At 46.0% G+C, this 19,424-nt stretch overlaps 1 protein-coding gene across 1 annotated transcript in view; it reads right to left on the bottom strand.

Moving 5' to 3' along the window:
• Positions 1–1,332: 1,332 nt before the first annotated feature.
• LOC144499556 (claudin-10-like) overlaps positions 1,333–19,424 on the bottom strand; it is a 110,117-nt gene continuing 92,025 nt past the window's right edge. The window contains exon 4 of the mRNA XM_078221658.1: positions 1,333–1,444. Within this exon, the coding sequence (XP_078077784.1) occupies positions 1,333–1,444 (112 nt within the window). The remainder of the gene's footprint in view (positions 1,445–19,424) is intronic.

Below are 19,424 nucleotides of genomic sequence, written 5' to 3'. Positions count from 1 at the left end.
CTTCTCCAGCTTTCACCCTAAACATGTTAAAGAAGCCATCCCCTACAGACAAGCCCTCCGTATACACAGGATCTGCTCAGATGAGGAGGATCGCAACCGAAACCTACAGATGCTGAAAGATGCCCTCATAAGAACAGGGTATGGCACTCGACTCGATCGACATTTCCAACATGCCACAGTGAAAAACCTCACCGACCTCCTCAGAAGACAAATACAGGACATGGCAAACAGAGTACCCTTCGTCATCCAGTACTTCCCCGGACCGGAGAAGCTATGACATTTTGTCCGGAGCCTTTGACATGTCATCAATGAAGATGAACATCTCGCCAAGCCCATCCCCACACCCCCACTTCTTGCCTCCAAACAACTGCGCAACCTCAAACAGATCATTGTCCGCAGCAAACCACCCAGTCTTCAGGAGAACAGTGACCACGACACCACACAACCCTGCCACAGCAACCTCTGCAAGACGTGCCGGATCATCGACACGGATGCTATCATCTTATGTGAGAACACCATCCACCAGGTACACGGTGCATACTCTTGCGACTCGGCCAACATTGTCTACCTGATATTCTGCAGGAAAGAATGTCCCGAGGCATGGTACATTGGCGAGACCATGCAGACGCTATGACAACGGATGAATGGACACTACTCGACAATCACTAGACAGGAGTGTTCTCTTCCTGTCGGGGAACACTTCAGCAGTCAAGGGCATTCAGCCTCTGATCTTCGGGTAAGTCTTCACACTATCTGTAACCCCCACGACTTGCAAAATCTCACTAACTCTCCTGGCTTGAGACAATTCACACCTCTTTAACCTGTGCTTAACCCTCTCTCCACTCACATTGCCTGTATCTGTAAAGACTTGATTACCTGTGAAGATTTGCATTCCAACCATTATTTTGTAAATTGTGTCTGTGTCAATGTATGCCCTGTTTGTGAACACAACTCTTCACTCACCTGAAGAAGGAGCAACGCTCCAAAAGCTCATGCTACCAATTGAACCGTTGGACTTTAACCTGGTGTTGTGAGACTTCTTACTGTGCTTACCCCAGTCCAACGCCATCTCCACATCATGGATATTATACAGTCAGTAACTGATGGAGGAGAAAGGTCACCGTCTAAAGTTATTGAACTCAATGTTGAGTCCTGAGGGTTGTAATGCGCCCTACTGGAAGATGAGATGCTGTTCCTCCAGCTTGATAAAGAAACAAATCCACTGTAAGAATGCGTAAATTGCTTTGTGTATTATCATATGTTTATTGCCATAAAAGTAGGATTTTAAACACTTCTTCGATCAATATAGTATCTCAGTAAGCTTATTTGATCTTACCTTGGAGAATCTTTACCATTAGATAAGGAGAAACAAAATATTGCACCTCCTAATATGGAAAGTGAAGATCCAGCCCAACCAATAAACAAAGCAGCTCCTAATTCATATCTACAGAAGAACATAAACATTTTTAATTTTTTCTCCTTGACAAGTGGACTTAATGTTTAAAAATCTGTAGCAATTTTGTTAAATTATGGGCACACTGGTATGAGTTACCACTTCAAGTATTCAGTTTTTGTGACAGGAATACACAAAACCAGGACCTTAAAAAGTTGCTACCTTGAACTCTATCGATTGCTATAAATTCATATCTACACTGTTTGAAACCACAACTAAATGGGTGTCAGTTATGGCCAGTTTATAGCACACTTGCCTCTGAGACAGAAAGTTATATATTTAAGTCCCATTTCACAAGAATCAAGGCTGATACTTCAGTGCACTTTCGGAGTGCTGACTATTGGGTGAGATATTAAATAAACTGAGGTCAGCTCTGCTCTGTTAGGTGAATTAGCTGTTAGGTGAATGCATTGTTTTGGAGAAGAGCTAGGAGTTATCCCTATTGTCCTGGCCATTATTTATCCCTCAATCAACATTAAAAAATAGATTGCTGTTTACAATTTTGCTGTTCATAAATCAGCTGCCACATTTCCAAATTACAACAGCCACTGTCCTTCAAAAAGTAATTCTTTAGCTGTAAAGCACTTTGGGGTGTGCAGTGGTTGGGAAAGGAGCTATATAAATGCAAGCCTTGATTTCCTGTATGTAAAAGTTTAACATGTGTAAATCAGCATAGATTCAAAACAACATGATGGAAATGAAATTATGCAAACCCATACAAAAGCTACAAGGAAAGATGAAGAATGGTTTAAAATTACTACAATTAATCAGGTAATAGTCACAGATTTTATATAGATTAAAAATTCATGATAAATGTCACAATTTGTTACTGTTCTAATTGAAGCAAAGATATACAGGAGTAATGAAACAGTTGTTAAAAAAAATTAAGGATAGATTCTACAGAAACAAACATTGCTTAATTAAACTGTAAACATCATTGAAGGACAAGAATACAAGATTCACATTCCAGCTAGCAGACATTTCCACCTGGATCATGACCCTATCATCAAACATTAGGCAGTTGTTTCCAGGACCATCACTAACCTGATCTCCTCTGGAGGTCTTCCCTCCATGGCTTCCCACTTTATAGACCACAGCCCTGAAAAACCTGCTCTACCTCATTCACATCATCCAGTCTTTCACGGGGCTACTTCACTGGACATATTTCTTCCTATCTTGATATGGCACCTTTTCTCCACTTGTCCAGCCTCTCCCCATTACATCCATGTCTCTTCTGATGCCTCATCATTTCAACAATTTCCAGTTCCTGGTTCACTATGGACTTCCAATTCCTCCAAACCTCTATCCCCTGCCAGGATGGTCTGAAGGCTCTCCATTTCATTCCTAAATAGAGCTCCAACTATTTTCCATCCAGCAACTTCTTTCTTTAGGAGCAGGCCATTCAGCCCATCAAGCCTTTTCCACCATTCAATGCGATCATGGTTGATCGTACGCTTCAATGTCCTTTGTCCACATAACTCCAGGAATCAGCTGTAAAGGAACAGTGCTTTTTTTGCACAAAATAAAGTAAAGCAAAAGCACAAGCCTGTGTTGAAAACAAACAGGTCCCAACCGCAATAATATAATCATGGACCCACTCAGGGTCTGCTTTATCCAGGACTCGGTATAGTAGCTCCACCTACTGAGTTAATTACCAGGCCCCAGGGAGCTTATATTCAATGAGTCCTACAGGGAGGTCAATCGGTGAATCTCCATACAAGTCCTGTGGGTTATCACAACCCACACTCTGCCCATAGCCCTTTATGTTATTAATCAGAAATCTGTCAATCTCTGTTTTAAACATACACAATTACCGAGCTTCCACAGTCCTCAGGGGTAGAGAATTCCAAACATTCACAACCCATGTAAAGAAATCTTTCCTCATCTCAGTCCTAAGTGGCTTCCCCCTTATTTTGAAATTGTACCCCCTGGTTCTGGACTCCCTAACCAAGGAAAACATCTTATCTGAATCTACCCTGTCTATTTTAAATATTTTTGTAGGTTTCAATGAGATCACCTCTCCTTCTTCAATACTCTAGAGAATACTGACCCAGTTTTCCTAATCTCTCTTATAAGACAGTCCCACCATCCCTGGAACATGTCTGGTGAACTTTCAGTACACTCCCTCTATGGCAGTAATATCCTGAGGTAAGGGGACCAAAACAGTACATGCTACTCCAGAAGCAGTCTAACAAAGCTTCTATTTAACTGAAGCAAGACCCCACTAGTCATGTACTCAAATCCTCTTGCAATTCCATTACATTCCATTAGCCTTTCTGACAGCTTGCTGCACCTGCATATTTGCGATCAGTTACGAATACACATGAACACCAATGTCCCTTTGTACATCCACACTTTCTAATTTCTTAACATTTAGGAAATACTCAGCACCATCTGTTCCTTCTATCAAAGTGGATAACCTCACATTTTTCCCACATTATATTCCATCTGCAATGTTCTTCCCCCTCACTCAGCCTGTCTAAATTCTCCTGTAGCCACTTCATATCTTGCTCACAACTTACATTCCTGCCTAGCTTTGTATCATCTCCAAACTTGGAAATATTAAATTTGGTCCCCTTATCCAAATCATTGATATATATTGTGAATAGCTGGAACCCAAGTCTTTGTGGTACCCCAATCATCACAGCCTGCCAATGCGAGAATGACCCATTTATTCCTACTCTCTGTTTTGGCCTGTTAGCCAATCCTCAATCAATGGCGGCACGGTAGCACAGTGGTTAGCACTGCTGCTTCACAGCTCCAGGGACCTGGGTTCGATTCCCGGCTTGGGTCACTGTCTGTGTGGAGTTTGCACATTCTCCTCGTGTCTGCGTGGGTTTCCTCCGGGTGCTCCGGCTTCCTCCCACAGTCCAAAGATGTGCGGGTTAGGTTGATTGGCCATGCTAAAATTAGTGTCCTGAGATGTGTAGGTTAGAGGGATTAGCGGGTAAATATGTAGGGATATGGGCGTAGGACCTGGGTGGGATTGTGGTCGGTGCAGACTCGATGGGCCGAATGGCCTCCTTCTGCACTGTAGGGTTTCTTTCTATGATTTCTAATGGTGGAATGTTGCCTCCTATCCCATGTACCTTTATTTTGCTAATCAAGCTCCTGTGGGAGACTTTATCAATTCTGAATGTCCAAATATACTATGTCCATCAATGCTCCTTTATCAATTTTGTTAGTGAAGTGGGAAAAATATACAGAAGAGTACACTTTAAAAATGACTGCCTGGCACATAAAGAGTTAAGGCCTCAAACAGGCACTGACTCTTAGCCCAGACAATTATACTTAGGATTAAAGACACTCAGACAACTACTTGTAAATTAAAATATGCAGGAATTAGATACTGCAGGAAGCCAGTGGAAATAGAGACAAAAGGGTCTGGTAAAGAGATTAGCTACAGGTGGGATCGGGAATATAAAATGCAGGAAAACCAATTACTGTAAACTACTGTATGAATAGACCGAAACTAAAGTCATTGATAGTCACTGACGTAGGAAATGTATCCATCCATAGAACAATGTGATGTTAACATGCTTATATCTGTATCTGTTTGTACTTGTCTATAACGATGTGTTTAACAATCAATCACCTACTTGATTACAATGATGTGATAATGGCGAGATATCCGGTCCATCTATTGTGTAAAGGGTATAAAGATGGACCGCTCCCATTGTCTCATTAAGAGAAGGTAGCTGTCTAGAAGCACTGCGGAGTGCCAGTGCCTTTTCTCCACAAAGCTTCATTAAATAAAACTGTATTGTTGAAACCTTCAAGCCTGACTCACAAAGTGGCATTTTTCCCACAACATTAGTAACATCTTCACAGAACTCCAATAAGTTTGACAAACATGATTACCCATTTGTAAATCTAGCTGACTATGTCCAATCAGATCATGATTGTTAAATGTTTCTTTATCACATCCTTTATAATAAAATGTAGCATTTTCACTACTATGGTCGGTGCAGGCTTGGAGGGCCAAAGGGCCTGTTCCACTGCTGTAATTTTCTTTGTTCTTTGTTGAACTGACATCAGGCGAATAGGCCTTTCTCCCTTTTTCAATGGTAGCATGACATTTGTAACCTTCCAAACTTTCCAAGGACAGCAGGGTGGCACAGTGGTTAGCACTGCTGCCTTACAGCGCCAGCGACCTGGGTTTGATTCCAGGCTGGGGTCACTGTCTGTGCGAAGTCTACACGTTCTCCCCGTGTCTGTGTGGGTTTCTTCCAAATGTTTAGAATATTGTGTACAAATCTACCAGAAGGATGTGGATGCTTTGGAGAGGGTACAGAAGAGGTTCACCAGATTTTGCCTGGTCTGGAGGATATTAGCTATGAGAAGAGGTTGGATAAACTCAGTTTGTTCTCACTGGAACGACAGAGATTGAGGGGTGACCTGATAGAGGTCTACAAGATTGAGTGGCATGGACAGAGTGGATAGTCAGATGCTCTTTTCTAGGGTAGAAAAGTCAAGTACTAGGTTTAAGGTGCATGGGGAAAAGTTTAGAGGAGATGTGCGAGGCAAGTTTTTTTTTTACAGAAAGGGTGGTGAATGTCTGGAACGCGCTGCCTGGGGAGGTGGTGGGAGGAGGTTCGATAGTGGCATTCAAGGGGCAACTAGACGAATACATGAATGGGATGAGAATGGAAGGATACGGACTCCGTAAGTAAATACAGTTTAGTTTAGGCAGGCATCATGATCGGCGCAGGCTTGGAGGGCCAAAGGGCCTGTTCCTGTGCTGTACTTTTCTGTGTTTGCTCCAGTTTCCTCCCACAGTCCGAAAAATGTGCTGGTTAGGTGCATTGGCCATGCTAAAATTTAGAATGTCCAATCAACCTAACCAGCACATCTTTGGACTGTGAGAGGAAACCAGAGCACCCGGAAGAAGCCCACGCAAACACGGGAAGAACGTGCAAACTCCACACAGACAGTGATCCAAGCCAGGAATCAAACGTGGGTCCCTGGAGCAATGAGGCAGCAATACTAATCACTGTGCCACCATACCGCCCATTGTTTTTCAAAGTGGAAACCTGTGACCAGCAGTGTGCCTCAGGGATCGGTGCTTGGTTCACTGTTATTTAGAACATAGAACATTACAGCGCAGTACATCCCTTCGGCCTCGATGTTGCGCCGACCAGCGAAACCAATCTAAAGCCCCTCTAATCTACACTATTCCAACATCATCCATATGTTTATCCAATAACCATTTGAATGCTCTTAATGTTGACGAGTCCACTACTGCTGCAGGCAGGGCATTCCACGCCCTTACTACTCTCTGAGTAAAGAACCTACCTCTAACATCTGTCCTATATCTATCACCCCTCAATTTAAAGCTATGTCCCCTCGTGTTAGCCATCACCATCCGAGGAAAAAGGCTCTCACTATCCACCCTATCTAATCCTCTGATCATCTTGTATGCCTCTATTAAGTCACTTCTCAACCTTCTTCTCTCTAACGAAAACAACCTCAAGTCCCTCAGCCTTTCCTCATACGATCTTCCCACCATACCAGGCAACATCCTAGTAAATCTCCTCTGCACCCTTTCCAACACTTCCACATCTTTCCTATAATGCGGCGACCAGAACTGTACGCAATACTCCAAGTGCGGCCGCACCAGAGTTTTGTACAGTTGCAGCATGATCTCATGGCTCCAAAACTCAATCCCTCTACCAATAAAAGCTAACACACCGTATGCCTTCTTAACAACCCTGTCAACCTGGGTGCTAACTTTCAGGGATCTATGCACATGGACACCCAGATCCCTCTGTTCATTTGCACTACCAAGTATCTTACCATTAGCCCAGTACTCTGTATTCCTGTTACTCCTTCCAAAGTGAATCACCTCACACTTTTCCGCATTAAACTCCATTTGCCACCTCTCAGCCCAGCTCTGCAGCTTATCTATGTCCCTCTGTAACCTGCCACTTCCCTCCGCACTGTCTACAACTCCACCGACTTCAGTGTCATCCGCAAATTTACTAACCCATCCTTCTACGCCCTCATCCAGGTCATTTATAAAAATGACAAACAGCAGTGGCCCCAAAACGGATCCTTGCGGTAGACCACTAGTAACTGAATTCCAGGATGAACATTTCCCATCAACTATCACCCTCTGTTTTCTTACAGCTAGCCAATTCCTGATCCAAACCGCAAAATCACCCTCAATCCCATGTGTCCGTATTTTCTGCAAAAGCTTACCACGGGGAACTTTATCAAACGCTTTGCTGAAATCCATATACACTACATCAACCGCTTTACCCTCATCCACCTCTTTGGTCACCTTCTCAAAGAACTCAATAAGGTTTGTGAGGCACGACCTACCCTTCACAAAACCGTGCTGACTATCCCTAATCAAATTATTCCTTTCTAGGTGATTATAAATCCTATCTCTATAATCCTTTCCAAAACTTTGCCCACAATAGAAGTAAGGCTCACCGGTCTATAATTACCAGGGATGTCCCTACTCCCCTTCTTGAACAAGGGGACAACATTTGCTATCCTCCAGTCTTCTGGCACTGTTCCTGTAGACAATGACGACACAAAGATCAAAGCCAAAGGCTCTGCAATCTCCTCTCTAGCCTCCCAGAGAATCCTAGAATAAATCCCATCCGGCCCAGGGGACTTATCTATTTTTACCCTTTCCAGAATTGCTAACACCTCCTCCTTATGAACCTCAATCCCATCCAGTCCAACAGCCTGCATCTTAGTACTCCCCTCGACAACACTGTCCCTCTCCTGTGTGAATACCGACGAAAAATATTCATTTAGTGCCTCTCCTATCTCTTCAGACTCCACGCACAACTTCCCACTACTGTCCTTGACTGGCCCTAATCTTACCCTGGTCATTCGTTTACTCCTGACATACCTATAGAAAGCTTTAGGGTTTTCCTTGATCCTACCTGCCAAAGACTTCTCATGTCTCCTCCTGGCTCTTCTTAACTCTTTCTTTAGGTCCTTCCTGGCTAACTTGTAACTCTCAAGCGCCCTAACTGAGCCTTCACGTCTCATCTTAACATAAGTCTCCTTCTTCCTCTTCACAAGAGATTCAACCTCTTTAGTAAACCACGGTTCCCTCACACGTCTGCTTCCTCCCTGCCTGACAGGTACATATTTACCAAGGACACGCAATAGCTGTTCCTTGAACAAGTTCCACATTACAATTGTGCCCATCCCCTGCAATTTCCTTCCCCAACCTATGCCACCTAAATCTCGCCTAATCGCATCATAATTTCCTTTCCCCCAGCTATAACTCTTGCCCTTTGGTATATACCTATCCCTTTCCATTGCTAAGGTAAACGTAATCGAATTGTGGTCACTATCACCAAAGTGCTCACCTACCTCCAAATCTAACACCTGGCCTGGTTCATTACCCAGTACCAAATCCAATGTGGCCTTGCCTCTTGTTGGTCTATCTACATACTGTGTCAGGAAGCCTTCCTGCACACATTGGACAAAACTGACCCCTCTAAAGTACTCGAACTATAGCTTTTCCAGTCAATATTTGTAAAGTTAAACCCCCATAACAACTACCCTGTTACTTTCGCTCCTATCCAGAATCATCTTTGCAATCCTTTCCTCTACATCTCTGGAACTTTTCGGAGGTCCATAAAAACTCCCAACAGGGTGACCTCTCCTTTCCTGTTTCTAACCTCAGCCCAAACTACCTCAGTAGACGAGTCCTCATCAAATGTCCTTTCTGCCACCGTAATACTGTCCTTGACTAACAATGCCACACCTCCCCCTCTTTTACCACCTTCCCTGCTCTTACTGAAACACCTAAACCCTGGAACCTGCAACAACCATTCCTGTCCCTTCTCTATCCATGTCTCCGAGATGGCCACAACATCGAAATCCCAGGTACCAACTCATGCTGCAAGCTCACCCACCTTATTCCGGATGCTCCTGGCGTTGAAGTATACACACTTCAAACCACCTTCCTGCCTGCCAGTACTCTCCTGCGACCCATCCATGACCTCACTACTCTCAACCTCCTGTACCCTGGAGCTACAATTCAGGTACCCACCCCCCTGCTGAATTAGTTTAAACCCTCCCGAAGGGCATTAGCAAATTTCCCCCCCAGGATATTGGTACCCCTCTGGTTCAGTTGCAAACCATCCTGTTTGTAGAGGTCCCACCTACCCCAGAAAGAGTCTCAATTGTCCAGGTATCTGAAACCCTCCCTCCTGCACCATCCCTGTAACCACGTGTTCAACTGCTCTCTCTCCCTATTCCTCTCCTCACTATCACGTGGCACGGGTAACAAACCAGAGATAACAACTTTGTTTGTTCTAGCCCTAAGCTTCCACCCTAACACCCTGAATTTCTGCCTTACATCCTCATCCCTTTTCCTACCTATGTCGTGAGTGCCTATGTGAACCACAACTTGGGGCTGGTCCCCCTCCCCCTTAAGGATATCGAAAACACGATCCGAGACATCATGGACTCTGGTTCCTGGGAGGCAACACACCAACCGTGAGTCTCTCTCGTTCCCGCAGAATCTCCTATCCGTCCCTTTAACTATGGAGTCCCCAATGACTAATTCTCTACTCCTCTCCCCCCCTTCCCATCTGAGCAACAAGGACAGACTCTGAGCCAGTGACCTGTACACCATGGCTTACCCCTGCTAAGTCGTCCCCCCCAACAGCATCCAAAAGTGTACTATCCCCAATTTCTATTGCATTTCTTTTTTCAACCCCCACTTGAACGGCTCCCTGTACCTTGGTGCTGTGGTCAGTTTGCTCATCCTCCCTTTCCCTACCCTTCTGAGCTGCCGGGCCGGACTCTGTGCCAGAGACAGGGCCACTGTTGTTTCCCCAGGTAGGCTGCTCCCCCAACAGCACTCAAACAGGAGTACTTATTTTTAAGGGGCACAGCCACCGGGGTACTCTCTAGTACCTGACCTTTCCCCTTCTTAACTGTGACCCACGTGTCTTCCTCCCGTGGCCCCGGTGTGACCACCTGCCTGTAACTCATTTCTATCAACTCCTCATTTTCTCTGACCAGACGAAGGTCATCGAGCCGCTGCTCCAGTACTGTAACACGGTCCCTTAGGATTAATTTATATTAATAATTTGATAAGAATTTAGGAGGCATGGTTAGTAAGTTTGCAGATGACACCAAGATTGGTGACATAGTGGGCAGTGAAGAAGATTATCTAGGATTGCAACGGGATCTTGATCAATTGGGCCAGTGGGCTGCTCAATGGCAGATGGAGTTTAATTTAGATAAATGCGAGGTGATGGATTTTGGTAAATTGAACCAGGGCAGGACTTACTCAGTTATGGTAGGGTATTGGGGAGTTATAGAACAAAGAGATCCAGGGGTACAGGTTGATAGCTCCTTGAAAGTGGAGTCACAGGTGGACAGGGTGGTGAAGAAGGCATTTGGCATGCTTGGTTTCATTGGTCAGAACACTGAATGCAGGAGTTGGGATTTCTTGTTGAAGCTGTACAAGACCACACTTGGAATACTGTGTACAGTTCTGGTCACCCTATTATAGAAAGGATATTATTAAACTAGAAAGAGTGCAGAAAAGATTTACTCGGATGCTACCGGAACTTGATGGTTTCAGTTATAAGGAGAGTCTGGATAGACTGGGACTTTTTTCCCTGGAGCGTAGAGGGGTGACGGGTGATCTTATAGAGGTGTGTAAAATAATGAAGGGCATAGATGAAGTAGACAGTCAATATCTTTTCCCAAAAGATAAGGGAGTCTAAAACTAGAGGGCATAGGTTTAAGATGAGAGGGGAGAGATACAAAAGGTTCCAGAGGGGCAATTTTTTCACACAGAGGGTGGTGAGTGTCTGGAACGAGCTGCCAGAGGTAGTATTGGAGGCAGGTACAATTTAGTCTTTTAAAAAGCATTTAGACAGTTACATGGATAAGATTTGTATAGAGGGATATGGGCCAAACGTGGGCAATTGGGACTAGCTTAATGGTAAAAACTGGGTGGCATGGATAAGTTAGGTCAAAGGGCCTGTTTTCATGCTATAAACCTCTATGACTTATGTCCATCGTGGCCCTTTTTTGGGTTTCACCTTCTCTTCAGCAGGATGTTGTCCGTCCTTGTGGACTCTGTACCCAAGGTACATTACTTTGTTTACCTGGAACACAAAATTTTCCCTTTTTACCCTGACACCAACCTCAGACAAATGCCGTAAGGCCTCCTCCAAACTATCCAACTATTTATATTAGCCCGAGATTAAAACGTCATTCAAGTAGACTGTAACGCTGGGCACGCCTTGAAAGATATTCTCCATTACCCCTTGAAATTGGCCAAGCCGAAGCCACCCCAAAAGGCAAGTAAGTATATTCGTATTGTCCTTTGAGTATTTATAGTGACGGATTTCCTGGGTGACACTTCAAGCTCCAGTTACAGTGGGCCCAACAATGGGCAAGGGCTCTCGGTTGCATGTGACCAATCTAGCCGTTGGGTCTCATAGGCTAAAAGCAATCAGAGTTACCTAAATGTGTTCTCCCAATGATAGATACTATGGCACCTGTGTCTACCTCCAGGTCTAGGGGGTGGCCATTTACCTGGAGTTGAATCGGGATTGGGAGCACTTTGGGTGCATTGATGGAATTTAGTTGCATCATGCCACCCCTACTACCTCCCACAGGAGTTCACCTCTGTTATCCTGACAGCAGTTTACATCCCATCCCACGTGGACGTGAAGACTGCACTGGACAAAATATACACCACTCAAATAGCCTTGAGATGAAACATCCCAAAGCCTTGTTCATCATGGCCAGGGACTTAAATCAGGCCAAGTTCAAGAGCATACTACCAAGTTAACACCAATACGTCTCCTGTTCCACCAGAGCCCCAAACATCCTAGACCACTGCTACACAAATATCAAACATGCCTACTGCTCTATCACCTGCCCACACTTCGGCAAATCAGACCACAGGACTGGGCTCCTGGCTTACAAGCAAAAACTGAAGCGGGAGAATCTGCCAAAGAAAGTCGTGCAATGTTGGTCTGAGGAATCGGATGATCTCCAATGGGACTGCTTAGAGTTAGTAGACTCATCAGTATTTTAAAAATCTGCAACCAGCCTGAACGAGTACGCCACTACTGAATTCATTAGAAATCATAGAAACCCTACAGTGCAGAAGGAGGTGTGTAGAAGACTGTGTGCCAAAGAGACAAATCTGCGTGTTTCCCAAACGGAAACCATGGATGAAGAGGGATATCCACTGCTTGCTGAAGTCCAGGTCTGAGGCGTTCAAGTCAGGCGACACTGACCTATACAGAAAGCCAGATATGATCCAAGGAGATCCATCAAAGGTGCCAAAAGACAGTACCAAACCAAGCTAGAGTCCCAGGCTAGTCACACGGACCTCTGCCAACTAAGACAGAACAGGCTAGAAGATGAAAGCACGTAAAATCTTCAGCACCCCTCCCCAATGAGCTCAATGCATTCTATGCCCATTTTGAGCAAGAGGTCAGTGAGACCATGCCCTCCATCCCAGAAGACTCAGACGAACTTGTGTCCGAGGTCACCATTACAGGTGTCAGAGCAGCCTTCTTGAAGGTCAACCCATGGAAAGCGACTGGTCTAGATGGGGTACAAAGAACAAAGAACAATACAGCACAGGAACAGGCCCTTCGGCCCTCCAAGCCCGCGCCGCTCCCTGGTCCAGGATTGAATCCTGAATCCAGGATCCCCGCCCAATTTTCCAGCCTATCTACATCCTAATATCCTATCCACCGAGCTGTCCCTCACAGCTACGATGCTTTGTTCATCACAACCTATTAACTCACCCCCACCCCCCCATTCCAGACCATGTGATCTCCAGGGAGAGGCGAAAACCCAGAGTGAAAACCCCAGGGCCAATATGGGGAAAAAAAAATCTGGGAAATTCCTCTCCGACCCCCTGTGGCGATCGAAACGAGTCCAGGAGATCACACTGGCCCTGATCAGAAAATGCTTCCCAACCCTATTCATTTCCACTTCTGCTTTACGAACACCATCTGAATTCCCTGCCCCCAAGACAGGTTCCCAACTATCCGCAGTCTCGCTCTGGACTGGCACCAGCAAGATGATCATAGAATGAAGCCTTGAAACGAGAAACAAAGAACAATTAGCCCGCGCCGCTCCCTGGTCCAAACTAGACCACTCTTTTGTATCCCTCCATTCCCACTCCGTTCATATAGCTGTCTAGATAAGTCTTAAACGTTCCCAGTGTGTCCGCCTCCACCACCTTGCCCGGCAACACATTCCAGGCCCCCACGACCCTCTGTGTAAAATATGTCCTTCTGATATCTGTGTTAAACCTCCCCCCCTTCACCTTGAACCTATGACCCCTCGTGAACGTCACCACCGACCCGGGGAAAAGCTTCCCACCGTTCACCCTATCTATGCCTTTCATAATTTTATACACCTCTATTAAGTCTCCCCTCATCCTCCGTCTTTCCAAGGAGAACAACCCCAGTTTCCCCAATCTCTCCTCATAACCAAGCCCCTCCATACCAGGCAACATCCTGGTAAACCTCCTCTGTACTCTCTCCAAAGCCTCCACGTCCTTCTGGTAGTGTGGCGACCAGAACTGGACGCAGTATTCTAAATGCGGCCGAACCAACGTTCTATACATCTGCAACATCAGACCCCAACTTTTATACTCTATGCCCCGTCCTATAAAGGCAAGCATGCCATATGCCTTCTTCACCACCTTCTCCACCTGTGACGTCACCTTCAAAGATCTGTGGACTTGCACACCCAGGTCCCTCTGCGTCTCTACACCCTTTATGGTTCTTCCATTTATCGTGTAGCTCCTCCCTACATTATTCCCACCAAAATGCATCACTTCGCATTTATCAGGATTGAACTCCATCTGCCATTTCTTTGCCCAAATTTCCAGCCTATCTATATCCTTCTGTAGCCTCTGACAATGTTCCTCACTATCTGCAAGTCCTGCCAGTTTTGTGTCGTCCGCAAACCTACTGATCACCCCAGTTACTCCTTCTTCCAGATCATTTATATAAATCACAAACAGCAGAGGTCCCAAAACAGAGCCCTGCGGAACACCACTAGTCACAGGCCTCCAGCCGGAAAAAGACCCTTCCACTACCACCCTCTGTCTTCTGTGACCAAGCCAGTTCTCCACCCATCTAGCCACCTCCCCCTTTATCCCATGAGATCCAACCTTTTTCACTAGCCTACCATGAGGGACTTTGTCAAACGCTTTACTAAAGTCCATATAGACAACATCCACGGCCCTTCCCTCGTCAACCATTCTGGTCACTTCTTCAAAAAACACCACCAGGTTAGTGAGGCATGACCTCCCTCTCACAAAACCATGCTGACTATCGTTAATGAGTTTATTCCTTTCTAAATGCGCATACATCCTATCTCTAAGAATCTTCTCCAACAACTTCCCCACCACGGACGTCAAGCTCACCGGCCTATAATTACCCGGGTTATCCTTCCTATCCTTCTTAAATAACGGGACCACATTAGCTATCCTCCAATCCTCTGGGACCTCACCTGCGTCCAGTGACGAGACAAAGATTTGCGTCAGAGGCCCAACGATTTCGCCTCTCGTCTCCCTGAGCAGCCTTGGATAGATTCCATCAGGCCCTGGGGATTTGTCAGTCTTTATATTCTCTAACAAACCTAACACTTCCTCCTTTGTAATGGAGATTTTCTCCAACGGTTCAACACTCCCCTCCGAGACACTCCCAGTCAACACATCCCTCTCCTTTGTGAATACCGACGCAAAGTATTCATTTAGGATCTCCCCTACTTCTTTGGGCTCCAAGCATAAGTCCCCACTTTTGTCCCTGAGAGGTCCGATTTTTTCCCTAACAACCCTTTTGTTCCTAACGTATGAATAAAATGCCTTGGGATTCTCCTTAATCCTGTCTGCCAAGAACATTTCGTGACCCCTTTTTGCTCTTCTAATTCCCCGTTTGAGTACTTTCCTACTTTCTTTGTACTCCTCCAGAGCTCCCTCTGTTTTTAGCTGCTTGGACCTAACATACGCCTCTCTTTTCTTTTTGACCAGTCCCTCAATTTCCCTGGTTATCCACGGTTCTCTAATCCTACCCTTCCTATCCTTCTTTTTTACAGGCACATGCTTGTCCTGTAGCCCTAACAACTGTTCCTTAAAAGACTGCCACATACCAGATGTGGATTTACCCTCAAACAGCCTCTCCCAATCAAGAGCTGCCAATTTCTGCCTGATCCCACTAAAGTTAGCCTTCCCCCAATCCAACACCTTACCCTTGGGACACCACTCATCCTTTTCCATCACTATCCTAAAGCTAACAGAATTGTGGTCACTATTTGCCACATGTTCCCCTACCAAAACTTTGAAGACCTGACCGGGCTCATTCCCCAGTACCAGGTCCAGTATAGCCCCCTCTCTAGTCGGGCTGTCTACATATTGTTCCAACGAACCCTCCTGTACACATTTTACAAATTCCTCCCCATCCAGAGTCCCTGCCCTCAGCGATTTCCAGTCTATACCAGGGAAATTGAAGTCTCCCACTACAACAACCCTATTTTTCCTGCACCTATCCAGTATCTCCTGTCATATCCATTCTTCCACTTCCCTTGGGCTGTTGGGGGGCCTGTAGTACACCCTCAACATAGTGACTGCGCCTTTCCTGTTTCTAAGCTCCACCCAGAGTGACTCGTTACACGACCCCTCTGAATTGTCCTCCCTCTGCACCGCTGTAATATGCTCTCCAACTAATACTGCTACTCCCCCACCTCTTTTGGCCCCTCCTCTGTCTCGCCTAAAACACTTGTACCCTGGAATATTCAGCTGCCAGTCCTGTCCCTCTTTCAACCAAGTCTCTGTCACCGCAACCACATCCAAATTCCTCGTGCGCATTAAGGCCCCAAGTTCGTCTGTCTTACCTACTACGCTCCTTGCATTGAAGTATAAGCACTCCAGACCTCCAGGCCCAGTGAGGTCGTCCTCCCCCAGAGTGCTCTTCTTCTTTGCCAGCCTTGTCCCAGCCCCAAGCTCGTCCCCAGCCTCCACACTTGTAGACCTAATATTTTGATCCCCACCCCCCTGCCATACTAGTTTAAACCCCCCCGAACTGCACTAGCAAAGCTCCCAACCAGGATATTTGTGCCCTTCCAACTTAGTTGTGACCCCTCCCTCTTGTACAGGTGCCATCGTCTCCTGAAAACTTCCCATTGATCTATGAAAATGAAACCCTCCCTCCTGGACCAGTCCTTTAGCCAGGCATTCATTTGTACCAACTCCCTATTCTTAACCTTCTCTGGCACGAGGTACCCAGATGAGCACTCAGATCCTGCACAGACCAGCTGGCAGGGGTATTTGCAGACTCTCTTTATAACAATCTGCGGTCGCTATCTGCTTCAAGAAGACGACCATCATCCTGGTACCAAAGAAAAGCCTAAAAACTATCGTCTGGTGGCTCTGACATCCATCATTATGAAATGCTTTGAAAGGAGACTGCCTGGATTCACTACAGTTCACCTACCTCTACAATAGGTCCGCAGCAGACGTCATCTCCCTGGCCCTGCAATCAACCCTGTAATACCTAGATAACAAAGATACCTTTGTCAGATTGCTATTTATCAACTACAGCTCACTTCAACACCATTATTCCTATACAACTCATCACCAAACTCCGTGGCCTGGGGCTCAGCTCCTCCCTCTGTGACTGAATCCTGAACTTCCTAACACAGACCGCAATCAGTAAGGATAGGTATCACCACCTCCTCCACATTCATCCTCAACACCGGTGCCCCACAAAGCTGTGACCTCAGCCCTTTACTATATTCCTTATACACCTATGACTGTGTGGCCAAATTCTCCTCCAACTCAATTTTTAAGTTTGCTCATGACACCACCATAGTGGGTCAGATCTCAAACAATGACAAGACGGAGTATAGGAAAGGGACAGAGAATCTGGTAACTCTCCCTCATTGTCAACAAAATGAAGGAGATAGTCATTGACTTCAGGAAGCGTAGTGGAGGACATGCCCCTATCTATATCAATGGGACGAAGTAGAAATGGTTGCGAGCTTCAGGTTTTCTAGGTGTCCAGATCACCAACAACCTGTCCTGGTGCCGATGCTATCATTAAAGCCTTTCTTTCTCAGAAGACTAAGGAAATTTGGCATGTCAACTACGACTCTCACCAACATTTACAGATGCACCATAGAAACCATTTAGAGCTTGGTATGGCTCCTGCTCTGTCTAAGACCGCAAGAAACTACAAAGGGTCGTGAACAAAGCCCAGTCCATCTCTCAAACCAGCCTCTCACCCACTGACATGTCTACACTTCCCGCTGCCTCAAAAAAACAGCCAACATAATTAAGAACCCCACGCACCCTGGACATACTCTCTTCCATCTTCTCCCATCAGGAAGAAGATACAAAAGTCTGAGGACACGTACAACCTGACTCAAGAACAGCTTCTTCCCTGTTGCCATCAGACTTTTGAATGGACCTATCTCGCATTAAGTTGATCTTTCTCTACATCCTAGCTATGACTGTAACATTACATTCTCATGGAACTTTCCATTGACTGAATTAATCAGGAATGGAGGGAAAGTTTCAAACAGTGTGATGACTGCATGAGTCACTGTGTTCGCAAAGCACCTCAGGCATACTGGATGAATACTGAAGCCAACCTTGCTGTTTTGCTAGTCATGGTGAAACTGACAAAGACCTGGCACAAAGTAGCCTAGTGCCAGAAACAGCAATGGGAGTAGAAAGGGGCAGCAATTGCAATGCTGCTCAAAAAACATTCTCAGAAGAACACTTATGGAGTGATCTGTGCCTTCTGGGTGGCTGAATTCATGCCATGGCCTCAACTTCAATAGTGATTCCAAGGATGCCTCCTACATATTTATCCTCATCTAAAACAGATGATGTGAGATGATAAATAATGACTGCATAGGCCCATACCATTGACAGGTAGTCGTGAATAAAGTATAATATCCTAAAATGCATTCAATAATTTCAGCAACTGGCAGCATAATGAGAATACAAGCATAAACATGGCACAATTATACAAGTATTTACAATTGTGATTGATATTTACCTTTGAGTCTTTTATCTTTAATACCTCCAATGAAATAATATCATTCCTTAAATAAGGGAACCAAACTGCTTAAAGTACTCAAGATGTGGGGGGCAATTCTTCCAGCCCACTGTGCGGCACGAGTAGTGCAGTGGGCCAGGAGATTCCGGCCTATAGCAGCATTCACGACCAACGTCCAACCGGTTTCGACTCACCCAGGCCAGTTTATTTAATGTAATCAGCCTTGTGCTGGAAATTAGTGCAAGGCTGATCACCATATGGAAATGGACATTCAATGTCATCAGTGAGCCCAGAACGGTATCCTCCTGGCTCGCGAATGTCTCCCGCCCCACCAGAAGAGATTACCATTAGCGGGGATTAAAGCTGGTCCCCGGGATTAAAGGGGGCCAGATGTGATCACCCTGCTGGTGGGGACAGAGGCCATTGAGGACCCCCAGGAGGTCAGGGGGGTGCCCTTTGAGCAGTGCCAACCTGGCATTCTGGCACTGCCCGCCAGGCATCCTAGCACTTCTCAAGAGGCACTGGGCTGATTGGTGGTCGCAAGGGTGTGGGGGGGAGAGACCCTGCATGCGCTGGATTAGGGATCTGTGGAGTTGGGAGGGAGGGGGCGATCGGGGCTGGAAAGGGGGGTGGAATTAGGGCTGGACATGGGGCGGGTGTCAGGCAGACCTGGTGGTGGGGGGAGGGGGGGGGGTCACTGAGGCTGCCATTCGGGGGGGTGGGGGGTTCCTGGGAAGCAAACGGAGGGCCAACACTCAGGTGGCCAGCGAATGGGGGGGCCAGTGTGCATGAGCCATCTCCCACTGAGGCTGATGCTGGCCTCGAGTGCGTTTAGGTTCCCCCCCCGCCCGCCACACACATTAGGGACTCTGTGATGCACCAAGTCCCAGAGATTCATTCCACTCAGCTCACCCAAAAAACAGGTG

Source organism: Mustelus asterias, chromosome 10 (genome assembly GCF_964213995.1).
Source record: "Mustelus asterias chromosome 10, sMusAst1.hap1.1, whole genome shotgun sequence".
Lineage (NCBI taxonomy): Eukaryota > Metazoa > Chordata > Chondrichthyes > Carcharhiniformes > Triakidae > Mustelus > Mustelus asterias.
Note: the sequence above shows the minus strand (reverse complement) of the source record. Positions and strands in the feature narration are given on the sequence as shown.